This window comes from Entelurus aequoreus, linkage group LG18 (assembly GCF_033978785.1).
Source record: "Entelurus aequoreus isolate RoL-2023_Sb linkage group LG18, RoL_Eaeq_v1.1, whole genome shotgun sequence".
NCBI lineage: Eukaryota > Metazoa > Chordata > Actinopteri > Syngnathiformes > Syngnathidae > Entelurus > Entelurus aequoreus.
In genome coordinates, this window is record NC_084748.1 from 42,961,289 (window position 1) to 42,977,935 (window position 16,647).

Genomic DNA, 16,647 nt, shown 5'->3' on the forward strand with positions numbered 1-16,647 from the left:
AAAACAATACAAAATAAACCTACTTATTAACTGTCAAAATGTTCCCAAAGAGGACACTTTCATTAGATCAGTGATTTTCAACCACTGTGCCGCGGCACACTAGTGTGCATTTTTTTTAATCTGAAGTCCGTCAGAAAACTATAAAACATGCAACAGTTTGTTCAATACGACACATTTTACACGAGTCCCTCCTCCGAGACTCTTGTTTTGTCCAAAGCCGTCAGACCGGATGTCAAAAGCAGCGCTTTTATTGTGAAGGCCGGAACATGTCACGACCAGAAAAGGACTCTGAACACAGTTCTTTATTATGAGCCTATGGCTGGCTTTGCACTTTGTTATGTATATATATATATATATATATATATATATATATATATATATATATATATATATATATATATATATATATATATATATATATATATATATATATATATATATATATATATATATATATATATACTATTTTGTTGTGTACTGTTTTTTTGTTTTTTTTTACTATTTTTGTACTGTTTTTGTACTTATTTTGATTATTATTATTTCTCAATTGTTTGTAAATGTTGCAATTTATGAATAAAGGTTTATAAAATTACACACACAAAAAAAAACTTACTTGTTTATTAATAAGTGTCAAAATGTTCCCAAAGAGGACACTTTCATTAGGTCAGTGATTTTCAACCACTGTGCCGCGGCACACTAGTGTGCATTTTTTTTAATCTGAAGTCCGTCAGAAAACTATAAAACACGCAACAGTTTGTTCAATACGACACATTTTACACGAGTCCCTTCTCCGAGACTCTTGTTTTGTCCAAAGCCGTCAGACCGGATGTCAAAAGCAGCGCTTTTATTGTGAAGGCCGGAACATGTCACGACCAGAAAAGGACTCTGAACACAGTTCTTTATTATGAGCCTATGGCTTTGCACTTTGTTATATAAATATATATTTTTTTTGCATTCTATTTTAGTTACTTTATTGAGTTTACAACCCCCTGGTGCTATTTTGTTTTGTACTGTTTGTTTGTTTTTTACTATTTTTGTATTTATTTTGATTATTATTATTTCTCAATTGTTTGTAAATGTTGTAATTTATGAATAAAGGTTTATAAAATTACACACACAAAAAAAATACAAACTAAAAAAAACTTACTTGTTTATTAATAAGTGTCAAAATGTTCCCAAAGAGGACACTTTCATTAGGTCAGTGATTTTCAACCACACTAGTGTGCATTTTTTAAAATCTGAAGTCCGTCAGAAAACTATAAAACACGCAACAGTTTGTTCAATACGACACATTTTACAGTCCCTTCTCCGAGACTCTTGTTTTGGCCAAAGCCGTCAGACCGGATGTCAAAAGCAGCGCTTTTATTGTGAAGGCCGGAACATGTCACGACCAGAAAAGGACTCTGAACACAGTTCTTTATTATGAGCCTATGGCTTTGCACTTTGTTTATATAATATATATATATATATATATATATATATATATATATATATATATATATATATATATATATATATATACACACACATATACATATATATACCGTAATTTCCGGACTATAAGCCGCTACTTTTTCCCCTCGTTCTGGTCCCTGCGGCTTATACAAGGGTGCGGCTTATTTACGGCCTGTTCTTCTCCGACACCGACGAAGAGGATTTCGGTGGTTTTAGTACGCAGGAGGAAGACGATGACACAATGATTAAAGACTGACTTTTCATATACCGGTAGGCTGGTTATTTTGATAACGTACAGGTGAGCACTTTGTATTACTTTGCACCGTTGTATTATTTGTACTCTGCACGAATGCTGTTCGCCATGTCAAAGATGTGAAAGTTTGATTGAATGATTGAAAGATTTATTGTTAATAAATGGGACGCTTTGCGTTCCCAAACAGTCATCTCTGTCCCGACAATCCCCTCCGTGGTAGCAGGAACCCCTATATACTACGGTAATTACACATCAAAACCCTGCGGCTTATAGTCGGGTGCGGCTTATATATGGAGCAATCTGTATGTTCCCCTAAATTTAGCTGGTGCGGCTTATAGTCAGGTGCGGCTTATAGTCCGGAAATTACGGTGTATATATATATATATATATATATATATATATATACATATATATATATATATATATATATATATATATATATATATATATATATATATATATATATATATATATATATATATATATATATATATATATATTGCATTCTATTTTAGTTACTTTATTGCGTTTACAACCCCCTGGCGCTACTTTGTTTTGTACTGGGTTTTTTAATTACTATTTTTGTACTGTTTTTGTACTTATTTTGATTATTATTATTTCTCAATTGTTTGTAAATGTTGCAATTTATGAATAAAGGTTTATAAAATTACACACACAAAAAAAATACAAACTAAAAAACACTTAATTGTTTATTAATAAGTGTCAAAATTTTCCCAAAGAGGACACTTTCATTAGGTCAGTGATTTTCAACCACTGTGCCGCGGCACACTAGTGTGCATTTTTTTAAAATCTGAAGTCCGTCAGAAAACTATAAAACACGCAACAGATTGTTCAATACGACACATTTTACACAAGTCCCTTCTCCAAGACTCTTGTTTTGGCCAAAGCCGTCAGACCGGATGTCAAACGTTTTTATTGTGAAGGCCGGAACATGTCACGACCAGAAAAGGACTCTGAACACAGTTCTTTATTATGAGCCTATGGCTGGCTTTGCACTTTGTTATATATGTGTGTGTGTGTGTGTATATATATATATATATATATATATATATATATATATATATATATATATATATATATATATATATATATATATATATATATATATATATATATATATATATATATATATACTATTTTGTTGTGTACTGTTTTTTTTTTTTTTTTTTTTTACTATTTTTGTACTGTTTTTGTACTTATTTTGATTATTATTATTTCTCAATTGTTTGTAAATGTTGCAATTTATGAATAAAGGTTTATAAAATTACACACACACAAAAAAAATACAAACTAAAAAAAACTTACTTGTTTATTAATAAGTGTCAAAATGTTCCCAAAGAGGACACTTTCATTAGGTCAGTGATTTTCAACCACACTAGTGTGCATTTTTTTAAATCTGAAGTCCGTCAGAAAACTATAAAACACGCAACAGTTTGTTCAATACGACACATTTTACACGAGTCCCTTCTCCGAGACTCTTGCCAAAGCCGTCAGAACGGATGTCAAAAGCAGCGCTTTTATTGTGAAGGCCGGAACATGTCACGACCAGAGAAGGACTCTGAACAAAGTTCTTTATTATGAACCTATGGCTTTGCACTTTGTTTATATATATATATATATATATATATATATATATATATATATATATATATATATATATATATATATATATATATATATATATATATATATATATATATATATATATATATATATGTATATATATGTATATATATATATTTTGCATTTTATTTTAGTTACTTTATTGAGTTTACAACCCCCTGGCGCTGTTTTGTTTTGTACGGTTTTTGTACTTATTTTGATTATAATTATTTCTCAATTGTTTGTAAATGTTGCAAATTATAAATAAAGGTTTATAAAATTTTTTAAAATAAAATACATTTAAAAAATGACAAAATAGACCTTTTTTAATAAGTGTCAAAATGTTCCCAAAGAAGACACTTTCATTAGGTGACATGACGCCAGCACATCCCGGATGTTTGACACAGCTGCTGAACACAAACCTCCTAAAACACTTGACTTAAAAAAGCGATTTATTTTACAATATATATATATATTTTTGTATGTCTGTGATGATTCTAATAACCACAAGTGTCATTTAAACACATTAAAACATTACCAACAAAATAAAAATAGAAATAAATAAAGTTTTTGTACTTATTTTGATTATTATTATTTCTCAATTGTTTGTAAATGTTGCAATTTATAAATAAAGGTTTGTAAAATTTAGAATAAAATAAAATAAATTTAAAAAATGACAAAATAGACCTACTTACTTGTTTAATAAGTGTCAAAATGTTCCCAAAGAAGACACTTTCATTCGGTGACATGACGCCGGCACATCCCGGATGTTTGACACAGCTGCTGAACACAAACCTTCTAAAACACTTGATTTAAAAAAAACGATTTTTTTTTTTGGATGTCTGTGATTATCCTAATAACCACAAGTGTCATTTGAATACAATAAAACATTACCAAAAATAAAATAATATAAAATAAAATAAAATAAAAAACACTTATTTATGTCAAGGGAAGGGGTCCAAAACGGGAGAAACAAAACAGGCTATCGAAACAGGTCTAACCTGACCATTAAACTTAAACATTTATTAACTCAAAACGCTCCAGCTAGGGAGGGGGAAAAAGGTGCTAAGAACCAAAACTACCAAATACGACAAAAAAAGCACTCCGACGGAGGCGTTGCTAGGAAGCTAATCTTACCTGTCAAAAGTTACAAACCAAAACTCCCCCCAGGATCTGAAACGAGAGGGTGAATTAGCTTTTCAAAATAAAACAGGAAGTGACAAGAAAACCTTGAAACCAGACAAGACTTCACCTCTTCTTCGGCACCGTGCGCACCAAATGTTTGCGTGCACTTGGCATCTTACTGCGTGTGCATGCTGACTGAAAGCTGCACGTCCGGCTGAAAAAAGCAAACGCAATGATTTTACACTTTCTATTACTCATGTGTGCATTTTTTTTCCACGCACCCATACAAATAGTAATACAACACTTAAAAACGTCGTCATACAGCATATGGGGATTCGTATTTAGTGTGCATAGAAAACCATAAAACACGCAACAGTTTGTTCAATACAACACATTTTACACGAGTCCCTTCTCAAAAGACTTGTTTTGTCCAATGCCGTCAGACCGGATGTAGACCGCAGCGCTTTTATTGTGAAGGCCAGAAGCTGTGCTATTAGTGTTCTAAGCCTTTGAGTTTTTTGTACTTTCAGTACATTTTTGCAGGATTCTGGCCTTAATTTTTGTCACTCTGTTTTACGTGATGTTCTACTAAGATATATATATTTTTTATATGTAAACATTTTAATGTCCAAACATTTGACAGGTACGTGTATCATACATTGACAGTTATTTGACAATACTCAAAAAAGTCAAACAGGACATTTAAGGACATAAGATGCACTTTGCATTCTGACTGAAAGGTGCACGTCCGGCTGAAAAAAGCAAACGCCATTAATTTTGTTTTCCACTTTTTCTATGACTAATTTGTGCATGTTTTCATCTGAAGTCCGTCGCGCACTCTACTGACTAATAATAACACTAACGACGTCATCATACAGCATATGGGAATTCATATTTAGTGTGCATAGAAAAAAACTATAAAACACGCAACAGTTTGTTCAATACAACACATTTTACACGAGTCCCTTCTCCCAAGACTCTTGTTTTGTCCAATGCCGTCAGACCGGATGTAGTCCGCAGCGCTTTTATTGTGAAGGCCGGAAAATGTGCTATTGGTGTTCTAAGCCTCTGAGTTTTTTGTACTTTCAGTACATTTTTGCAGGATTCTGGCCTTAATTTTTGTTACTTCATTTTACATGACATTTTGTTAATATATATATATATATAAATATATATATATATATATATATATATATTTTTTTTTAAATGGGAACCCAAAAAGGGACAAGCGGTAGAAAATGGATGGATGTAAACAGGTGTACCATACATTGACAGCTATTTGACAAAAGTCAAACAGGAAATGTGTGTTAGAAACATTCTCGATTATTTTATTTTTATTTTTTCTCAATTTCATCCCTTAACAAAAAAGTAATAAACATGAAACATTTTTAACCCTTTGAAGGCCATTTAACCTATGACAATATTAAACTTAGACTTAGACAAACTTTAATGATCCACGAGGGAAATTGTTCCACACAGTAGCTCAGTTACAAAGGATGGAAAGTGTATGGATGGAAAGGACAATGCAGGTATAAAATACCGTAGACTAAAAATGCACCGTAGTAGCAATGTAAAATATAACATATATGTAATATTTACATAATATATGTACAGTATATGATATATACTGATATATTATATTATATTATATGTTTATATCATATATATATATATACAATTACCATGTACAATATTACAGTATATGTAACAGCTGCAGTATAAAATAGAGAGTAGATCCAGCAGAAAATAGACATTATAAACAAAGAGAGGTAGCTAACATTATCTGATCTAAAAACCCTCAAAAAGGTCCAAATTGCATTTTTACAGTCACTCTACCACCTGAGCCATGCCGAACCCAGGTATTGTTTTTAAATTTTACCGCGAATGTAAAAATCTTTGCACATTGACAACGATCCAACTTACTGGAGTGTTGTGCTGTCGTTTATACGTGGCAGTGACTCACTCACTGTACCTTGCAGGTTTACAATAAGAACAAATGTATTCACGTTGTGACAAAACTCACCCGCGTTCTCCGGGTGTCGCTGCCACTACGCAAATTAAGGAGTCACGGGTGGCACAAGTTCCTACCTAATGATTAGGGTGCTAGTTGTCAGCTAATGATTAGTGTGCCTCTTGCCAGCTAGCTATTAGCGACACTATACTGTATTATTTCTATATATTAGTATAGCACGATAGCAAGGTACCTTAAGGACCAGTTTACTTTAAAACAATCACAATTTTAAACAACATATATAAGTAGGGCGTCCCCTCTCCATCAGTTTGGGGGTCTTTGGCCTGGAACACCTTGAAGACCTTTGCAGTAAATTGTATTCAATTCATGTCATTTTGTTATTTCCAGACGAAAGATCTAAATGACCTTTTTTTTTAAATCATAGCCAATAAAAAGCCTAACAGGCAGTGTTGGGTTAGTTACTGAAAACCAGTAACTAGTTACATTAGTGGCCTAGTGGTTAGAGTGTCCGCCCTGAGATCGATAGGTTGGAGTTCAAATCCCAGCCGAGTCATACCAAAGACTATAAAAATGGGATCCATAACCTCCCTGCTTGGCACTCAGCAACAAAGGGTTGGAGTTGGGGGTTAAATCACCAAAATGATTCCCGGGCGCGGCGCCGCTGCTGCCCACTGCTCCCCAAGGGGATGGGACAAATGCAGAGGACAAATTTCACCACATCTAGTGTGTGTGTGACAATCATTGGTACTTTAATCTTACCAGTTACTTTATTTCAAAAGTAACTCAGTTACTAACTCAGTTACTTACACCAAAAAGTAATGTGTTACTGTGAAAAGTAACTATTTAGTTTATTTTTTTATTTTTTTAAAGGCCTACTGAAATGAATCTTTTTTATTTAAACGGGAATAGCAGATCCATTCTATGTGTCATACTTGATCATTTCGCGATATAGCCATATTTTTGCTGAAAGGATTTAGTAGAGAAAATCGACGATAAAGTTCGCAACTTTTGCTCGCTGATAAAAAAAAAGCCTTGCCTGTACCGGAAGTAGCGTGACGTCACAGGAGCTAGTATTCCTCACAATTCCCCGTTGTTTACAATGGAGCGAGAGAGATTCGGACCGAGAAAGTGATGATTACCCCATTAATTTGAGCGAGGATGAAAGATTCGTAGATGAGGAACGTTACAGTGAAGGACTTGAGAGGCAGTGATGGACGTATCTTTTTTCGCTCTGACCGTAACTTAGGTACAAGCTGGCTCATTGGATTCCACACTCTCCTTTTTCTATTGTGGATCACGGATTTGTATTTTAAACCACCTCGGATACTATATCCTCTTGAAAATGAGAGTCGAGAACGCGAAATGGACATTCAGTGCCTTTTATCTCCACGACAATACATCGGCGAAATGCTTTAGCTACGAGCTAACGTGATAGCATCGTGCTTTAACTGCATATAGAAACAAAAAAAATAAACCCCTGACTGGAAGGATAGATAGAAAATCAACAATACTATTAAACCGTGGACATGTAAATACACGGTTAATGCTTTCCAGGCTGGCGAAGGTTAACAATGCTGTGCTAACGACGCCATTGAAGCTAACTTAGCAACTTAGCAACCGGACCGCACAGAGCTTTGCTAAAAACATTAGCTCTCCACCTACGCCAGCCAGCCCTCATCTGCTCATCAACACCCGTGCTCACCTGCGTTCCAGCGATCGGCAGAAGGACGAAGGACTTCACCCGATGCGTTTGGCGGCCCGGAGACGTAGGAAGTCAAGGTGAGGTCGGCAGCTAGTGCGTCTGCTCTCCAACAAAGTCCTCCTGGTTGTGTTGCTGTAGTCCGCTGCTAATACACAGATTCCACCTACAACTGTCTTCTTTGCAGCCTTCATTGTTCATTAAACAAATTGCAAAAGATGTCCAGAATACTTTTTGTATAGGATTCTACGGGGTACCATAACTTCCGTTAAACTGACTTCGTCACGCGCATACGTCATCATACCGCGACGTTTCAGCCGGATATTTCCCGGGAAATTTTAAATGTCACTTTATAAGTAAACCCGGCCGTATTGGCATGTGTTGCAATGTTAAGATTTCATCATTGATATATAAATTATCAGACTGCGTGGTCGGTAGTAGTGGGTTTCAGTAGGCCTTTAAGGCTCCCATTAATGCCCTTTTAGCCTTCATTTCAGTACTGTTACTGCACCGGAGAATAATACAATCTGTTGATCAACTTAAATGCATTTGCACCACTGAACTCTGCTAAGCAATGTGGTCTACATACAACACACAAAGACAAAAATATGTTTCAAAGGGCCAATTTATTTCGGGCCAGAACAAATTGACAAAACCATTTTAAATAGCTGCAACATAACATACATAAGTAACAAACAGCATAATAACAACATAGCTGTAAACCTGGCTTCACCCAAGGAAGGCACACATGACATGAATATATGTCATGTCACTATATACAGCACATATACTGCTATACACACAAAGCCTAACCAGGCCTTTTTTTCTCTCAAGGAATTGTGAAATAAAATCATGTCTTCAGTGAAGCCCAGAGCACTCTATGCATTTCCCAAGTTTTAGTTGAGAGAAAAGGAAAGATTGACCTGGCCCACTAAGATCCCTCTTTATGTTTGTGAACTTTATAGTTTTGCAGATGACGCGGTCCCGATGGCTTCATCTGGCCAAGATCTTCAACTCTCACTGGTTCGGTTCACAACCGAGTGTGAAGCGACTGGGATGAGAATCAGCACTTCCAAGTCCGAGTCCATGGTTCTCCCCCGGAAAAGGGTGGAGTGCCATCTCCGGGTTGGTGAGGAGACTCTGCCCCAAGTGGAGGAGTTCAAGTACCTCGGAGTCTTGTTCACGAGTGAGGGAAGAGTGGATCGTGAGATCGACAGGCGGATCGGTGCAGCGTCTTCAGTAATGCGGACGCTGTATCGATCTGTTGTGGTGAAGAAGGAGCTGAGCCGGAAGGCAACGCTCTCAGTTTACCGGTCAATCTACGTTCCCATCCTCACCTATGAGCTTTGGGTTATGACCGAAAGGACAAGATCACGGGTACAAGCGGCCGAAATAAGCTTCCTCCGCCAGGTAGGGGGGCTCTCCCTTAGAGATAGGGTGAGAAGCTCTGTGATCCGAGAGGAGCTCAAAGTAAAGCAGCTGCTCCTCCACATCGAGAGGAGCCAGATGAGGTGGTTCGGGCATCTGGTCAGGATGCCACCCGAACGCCTCCTTAGGGAGGTGTTTCGGGCAGGTCCGACCGGTAGGAGGCCACGGGGAAGACCCAGGACACGTTGGGAAGACTATGTCTCCCGGCTGGCCTGGGAACGCCTCGGGATCCCCTGGGAGGAGCTGGACGAAGGGGCTGGGGAGAGGGAGGGCTAGGCTTCCCTGCTTAGGCTACTGCCCCAGTGACCCGACCTCGGATAAGTGGAAGAAGATGGATGGATGGATGGATGGAACATACATTTAGAGTTATGTGATAATCGAATACTCTAGAAGTCTAGAATGAAAGAGTATATAAGAGAATTGACAGAGTGTGCACCTTCAAGGCCTACTGAAATGAATTTTTTTTATTTAAACGGGGATAGCAGATCTATTCTATGTGTCATACTTGATCATTTCGCGATATTGCCATATTTTTGCTGAAAGGATTTAGTATAGAACAACGACGATAAAGATTGCAACTTTTGGTATCTGATAAAAAAAAGGCTTGCACCTACCGGAAGTAGCGTGACGTAGTCAGTTGAACATATACGCAAAGTTCCCTATTGTTTACAATGATGGCCGCATGAAGTGAGAAAGATTCGGACCGAGAAAGCGACAATTTCCCCATTAATTTGAGCGAGGATGAAAGATTTGTGGATGAGTAAAGTGCAAGTGAAGGACTAGTGGGGAGTTGAAGCTATTCAGATAGGGAAGATGCTGTGAGAGCCGAGGGTGACCTGATATTCAGCTGGGAATGACTACAACAGTAAATAAACACAAGACATATATATACTCTATTAGCCACAACACAACCAGGCTTATATTTAATATGCCACAAATTAATCCTGCATAAAAACACCTGCGTGTTTGTTATGCTAGCTCCTAGCTCCTCTGCTAGCTCCTAGCTCCATAGAACACGCCAATACAATTCAAACACCTGATCAACACACACAATCACTCAGCCCAAAAGACAGTTTACCTAACCCAAGGTTCATAAAGCTTATATATTTTTAAAAAGTTACGTACGTGACGCGCACATACGGTCAAGTTATCGAATGTTTAGCAGCCAAGGCTGCATACTCACGGTACCTGATATTCAGCTGGGAATGACTACAACAGTAAATAAACACAAGACATATATATACTCTATTAGCCACAACACAACCAGGCTTATATTTAATATGCCACAAATTAATCCTGCATAATAACACCTGCGTGTTTGTTATGCTAGCTCCTAGCTCCTCTGCTAGCTCCTAGCTCCATAGAACACGCCAATACAATTCAAACACCTGATCAACACACACAATCACTCAGCCCAAAAGACCGTTCACCTAACCCAAGGTTCATAAAGCTTATATATTTTTAAAAAGTTACGTACGTGACGCGCACGTACGGTACGGTACGTGTTATGCTAGCTCCTAGCTCCTCTGCTAGCTCCTAGCTCCATAGAACACGCCAATACAATTCAAACACATGATCAACACACACAATCACTCAGCCCAAAAGACCGTTCACCTAACCCAAGGTTCATAAAGCTTATATATTTTAAAAAAGTTACGTACATACGCAAAAAAAAGCCAAAGCTGCATACTCACAGTAGCACGTCTGCGTCTTTGTCATCCAAATAAAAGTAATCCTGGTAAGAGTCTGTGTTGTCCCAGTTCTCTACAGGCGTCTGTGTATCCAAATCAAAAGTCCTCCTGGTTAGAGTCTCTGTTATCCGAGTTCTTCCATCTTGACTGCATCTTTCGGGAATGTAAACAAAGAAGCGCCGGCTGTGTACTGTTGTGGCTGACTACGTTCGAAAAATACGTCCATTTCGCACCGACAACTTTCTTCTTTGCTTGCTTGTCTTCCTTCTCCATAATGCAATGAACATGATTGAAACAGATTCACGAACACAGATGTCCAGAATACTGTGGAATTATGAAATGAAAACAGAGCTTTTTCGTATCGGCTTCAATGTGGAAGGCATACCCGTGTTCGCCGGGCTACGTCACGCGCATACGTCATCCGCAGAGGCGTTTCGAACCGGAAGTTTAGCGGCAAATTTAAAATGTCACTTTATAAGTTAACCCGGCCGTATTGGCATGTGTTATAATGTTAAGATTTCATCATTGATATATAAACTATCAGACTGCGTGGTCGGTAGTAGTGGGTTTCAGTAGGCCTTTCAGTGCTGAATGATGAGCAGAGGCAGAGTTTGGAGTGTCTTCCTTAGCTTGCTTTCCATGTTTATGTACTCACTGTCCACTGTGTCCAGGAACTTGGAACATGTTCTCCGTGCCATTTGCCATTTGACGCCGGTATCATGCTAATTAGCTGCCTGAAATCGGGTGACTCCACTGTAGAAATAGCCTGCATGTCTTCTAGCACATACGCAGCAATGGCTCTATCAATGTTGTCCTGGCCAGCAGTCCCTCCGTTAAAATCCAGCCGGTGAAGTGTGTCTCTCTTTACTGGCTTTGTCAAAGCATGTTGCTTTTGTAGCTGTTTCAGCAGATTTGAATTGCTGTTTTGGGCAGTAGATGGGATCTTTGATCCAAGACACAACTTACATTTAAATAAAATGCTATTTTCTTTGTGCTCAACAAAAGAAAAGTAGTGAGAATATCTCCATGTTAAGAAACTCGGCTTCGGCACCGCCATGATGTCTTGTTAGTAAACACAGACACGCCCCCCACCCACCCACACACACCCACATAGAGCACGCCTCTTGTGACAGAGGAAGAATCAGAAGGACGACACCGCAGCGCTCCAATAAAACACACTCAGATCTTCTCAGTTTCTAGCCGATACTATATAAAAAATAACGTAAAATAACGCAGTAACGCATCATGTAGTAACGGTAACTGAGTTACTGAATATAAAAAATTACGCGTCAGACTACTAGTTACCGCCGAAAATAATGGCGTTACAATGTAACGCGTTAGTCCCAACACTGCTATTACAGCACTTAAAAGATGTTACTTGTACAATATCACTAGTACTACAATATATTACTTGTACAAGGATCGATACAAATATTAACAGTAACAATATCAACAGTAACGATACCAGGTGTAGTATCGGTGTATGGTCCATACTACAGTAACTAGATCGGTATATCAAATAAATCTTTTTTGTCATTCAATTTAAGAAAACAAGAGCCAAAAGTATTGATATTAATTTCAATGGATATTGTTACATGGTCATCCAGTGTTTTTGTCAGTTTACAGTTGTAATCAATGATCAAGTATGAACACTGATATGGCCAACTTTCCCCCCTACTTGTTATTGGAAGTGTGAGTCTCACACATAGATACAATACGTTAACACAGTAAAAAGTGGTAATAATTCAGAAATATATTTGTTATGTTGAATTGATTTGTTAAAAACAGACAGCCCACTATTTTATTTAAAATGCGTTTGTGTCTAAAAGGAGCCAAATGCCTGATTGTTGTTTGATGTGCTTGTAATAGCGCAAGTCCACCAGCGGAGGGGGCTAAAGTCACGCAGAAAAGTAGCTGCTGCAAGACTGAAGAAGAAGAATCATTTAATGTAGTTTGAAGACATTAGTTTAACTGTTTTGTTTTCTGCGCTGTAATGTGCTGCATTTTCTCTATTTTACATCACAGGTGAAGTATTAATGAGTTGTCCTAACACATTTAATAGTTAAACATGTTGAGGATGCATTGAGACAGTTACATGCAGAGCATTTAAGTGTATGCTAACCCGCTAATGCTAACAAGCCCTGATATTAGCGACATCTAGTTTCATGCCGTCAGTTCCATAAAGTCATTAATTTGAGAAAATAAAAGATAGAATGACTTGAAAAAATATTGAATTTTTAGATTTTACATGTATATGTGTGTCAGAAATCAAGTATTAAAAAAAAAATATTATAGTGAAATACTTTACACTGTAACAAACTTAATTTTTTAAAGGGGACGGCATGGCGGTGTTGGGAGAGTGGCTGTGCCACCAAACTGAGGGTTCCTGGTTCGATCCTCACCTTCTACAAACCTCGCAAGACACTTCATCCTTGCTCCTGATGGGTCGTGGTGAATGTGGAAATAGTGTCAAAGCGCTTTGAGTACCTTGAAGGTAGAAAAGCGCTATATAAGTATAACCCATTATACCATTTTTTTTTTTAAAGCACTCTTTGGGAGGAGCCCGCATGGACCCCATGTGACCCCAAGATGGAGGAAACAGGAGAAAGACGTGCAGGTGAGAGTTTTTATTATACTCAAACAAGGAGGAGGAGTCATGCATCCAGCATAAAGGCCCCTAACGTAGTCAGTCCTCGAGCCCTGAGGAACAGGTGAGGCAGGCATAAATAGCGGCCTGATTGGCAACTGCAACCAGGTGTGCCGGGCTGCCAATCAGGGACAGGTGAGGGAAACGAGCGCTCAGGGAAACGGAAGAAAACTAAGAGCGCCGACAAAAAACACACACCAAACTAGTTTAGTGACAGATCTTCACACTCTTTTTTTTAAAATTGGTTTTAAATATGCTGTAAATCTCATGTTCAATTCATTCTTTGTGTTTGGTGGAAGCTCATGGAAAAAAATGCCATGTCTAGAGTAGTGTTGTCAGGATACCAACATTTTGGTACCGGTACCAACATTATTTCGATACTTTTCTAAAAATAGGGGACCACAAAAAATGGCATTACTGGCTTTATTTTAACAAAAAATTTAAGGGTACATTAAACGTATGTTTATTATTGCAAGTTTGTCCTTAAATAAAATGGTGAACGTACAAGACAACTTGTCTTTTAGTAGTAAGTAAACAAACAAAGGCTCCTAATTTAGTCTGATAAAATATGCAGTAACATATTGTGTCATTTATCACTATTATTTTGTCAAAATTATTAAGGACAAGTGGTAGAAAATGAATTATTAATCTACTTGTTCATTTACTGTTAATATCTGCTTACTTTCTCTTTTAACATCTACACTTGTGTTAAAATGTAATAATCACTTATTTTTCTGTTGTTTGATACTTTACATTAGTTTTGGATGATACCACACATTTGGGTATCAATCCGATACCAAGTCCTTACAGGATCATACATTCATCATATTTAAAGTCAACAAAAGATGATGTTGCGATGCCAAAAAGTATCGACGTAAGCATAGTAGTATCGACTAGACACGCTCCTGTACTTGGTATCATTACAGTGGATGTTAGGTGTAGATCCACCAATGGCGTTTGTTAACATTTTGACGCTGGTGAGCTACGGTGTGTAGTGAAGCATGTTTAGCTATTCCTCGCCCTGCAGGGATGATACTTGTAAGAAACGTACTTTATTTGTCGCCATGGAGACAAGGATTAGTGATTGAGAAGTAGCTAAAACACTGATGACTGCGGCTGCTAGCTAGCTATCCATGTCTTAAAGCACCTCTTCCTGAGGGTGTTTCAGTGTTATAACTTCACCTTTATCGTCAGTTTTTAAGCCAAAATGCGTCCGTTCTCCCTTTTCTGTCTACACACTGTGTCTGCTTGTAAGTACTCTGTGAATGTGTGCTGCCGAAAATGCTCGTCTGCTCGTAAACCAGCAATGACAATACGTGGCGACGGCGAGGGAGGGTGGAGGGGGGGTTGCGCGGGGGACCGGTACGTTTCAGAGGCGGTATAGTACCGAATATGATTAATTAGTATCGCAGTACTATACTAATACCTGTATACCGTACAACCCTAGTCTAGAGAGTAATAAAAACACTGGGGGTAAAAAACAACAACCCTGAAGTAGGTTATTTATTGTATTTCAAATACTTTACATCCACTGTTCTAATGATGTCTGCAACATAATGCTAATTTGCCCCCTTGCACCATCCCCTTCAACATTGTTCCCATTGGGTTGGGTTTTGTGGGATCAGAGCAGAGGATGTCACTGTGGTTTGTGCAGCCCTTTGAGGCATCTGTGATTAAGGGCTATACAAGTCAACTTGATTGATAGCTTGACTGATTGGAAACACCCATCGTAGAGGTTGCCCTCTAGTGGGTTCTTCAGACCACCACACACTGCCAGGAGAGCCCGGAATTCTGGGTATAACACCGTTTTATTTTTCCTCAAATCGTGCAAAGTCTTTTGCTTTTCAGCAAAGTGTCTTTTCTGCGTCTGTGTCCCTCAGCAGCACCTCCAACTCCAACTACTCGTCTCATCACGGCTGCTGCTAATAAAGGCGACAGGTGATTAGATAACAAGGCCTACCTGGGCCATCTACGCACCTGTCGCTGTCTTCGAGGCCGGTCCTGACACACCCCGTTCCGCGGCAAACCCGCAGGCCACGCCCCCCTCCACACCCATATTTTGAAAAAACTTCTCAAATATCGCAAAAACATTTTTACGCTCTCATGAGGTGGTTTTCCAGACCTTTTGATATTAAAGTGTAACATTAACATAGGTGTCAAAGTCAAGGCCTGCGAATGAATTAACTATGGCCCCCGGGATGATATTTCATTAGTATTAGAACCGGCCCGCAGGCCACAGCCGCCTGCTGCTGTTTTGCACGCACCAATACTCCATCAGTGTTGGCGCTAGGAATTTTCAAAATGGGGTCCTCGGAACCCCATCAAGTCATAAAAATGGGGTCCCACAGTACATTTTTGGGGTGCCACTTTTTTGTAAGCGTTTTGAAAACAAATGATAAATGTATGCATTTGTTTTATATTGTGTTTTGGAAAAAGGTTGTCATAAACATTACTTACTTTCCCGGACTATAAGGCGCACTTAAAATCCTTTTTTCCCCCTCAAAACTCAACACTACGCCTTATAACCCGGAATGCCTAATGTACGGAATAATTTTGGTTGAGCTTACTCACCTCGAAGCTATTTTATTTGGTACATGGTGTAGTGATAAGTGTGACCAGTAGATGGCAGTCAAACATAAGAGATAAGTGTAGACTGCACTGTGATGGCAAAATGTCTCAAGTAAACAACACCAACATTTTAAATGTTCCATTGAAAATATAGAACATTACACACGGCGCTCTAAAATCTATCAA

At 38.0% G+C, this 16,647-nt stretch overlaps 1 protein-coding gene and 1 long non-coding RNA gene across 4 annotated transcripts in view; one reads left to right on the plus strand and one right to left on the minus strand.

The window, feature by feature from the left end:
• The window catches only part of LOC133634149 (potassium voltage-gated channel subfamily KQT member 5-like), an 18,900-nt gene extending 4,593 nt beyond the window's left edge, over nucleotides 1–14,307 (minus strand). Inside the window, exons 1-3 of one of the 3 annotated variants that reach the window (XM_062027198.1) lie at nucleotides 13,649–14,307; nucleotides 4,584–4,670; nucleotides 4,469–4,504 (exon numbers count right to left, since the gene is read on the minus strand). In XM_062027198.1, coding sequence (XP_061883182.1) covers nucleotides 4,469–4,504; nucleotides 4,584–4,670; nucleotides 13,649–13,908 — 383 coding nt within the window. In that variant the 5' untranslated portion in view covers nucleotides 13,909–14,307. Of the gene's footprint in view, nucleotides 1–4,468; nucleotides 4,505–4,583; nucleotides 4,671–4,737; nucleotides 4,883–13,648 lie in introns of those variants that run through there. The other 2 variants (XM_062027201.1, XM_062027200.1) reach the window with 2 other exon arrangements.
• LOC133634156 (uncharacterized) overlaps nucleotides 13,173–16,647 on the plus strand; it is a 90,519-nt gene continuing 87,044 nt past the window's right edge. The window contains exons 1-2 of the long non-coding RNA XR_009821889.1: nucleotides 13,173–13,271; nucleotides 13,581–13,863. This is a non-coding gene — a long non-coding RNA (uncharacterized LOC133634156). The remainder of the gene's footprint in view (nucleotides 13,272–13,580; nucleotides 13,864–16,647) is intronic.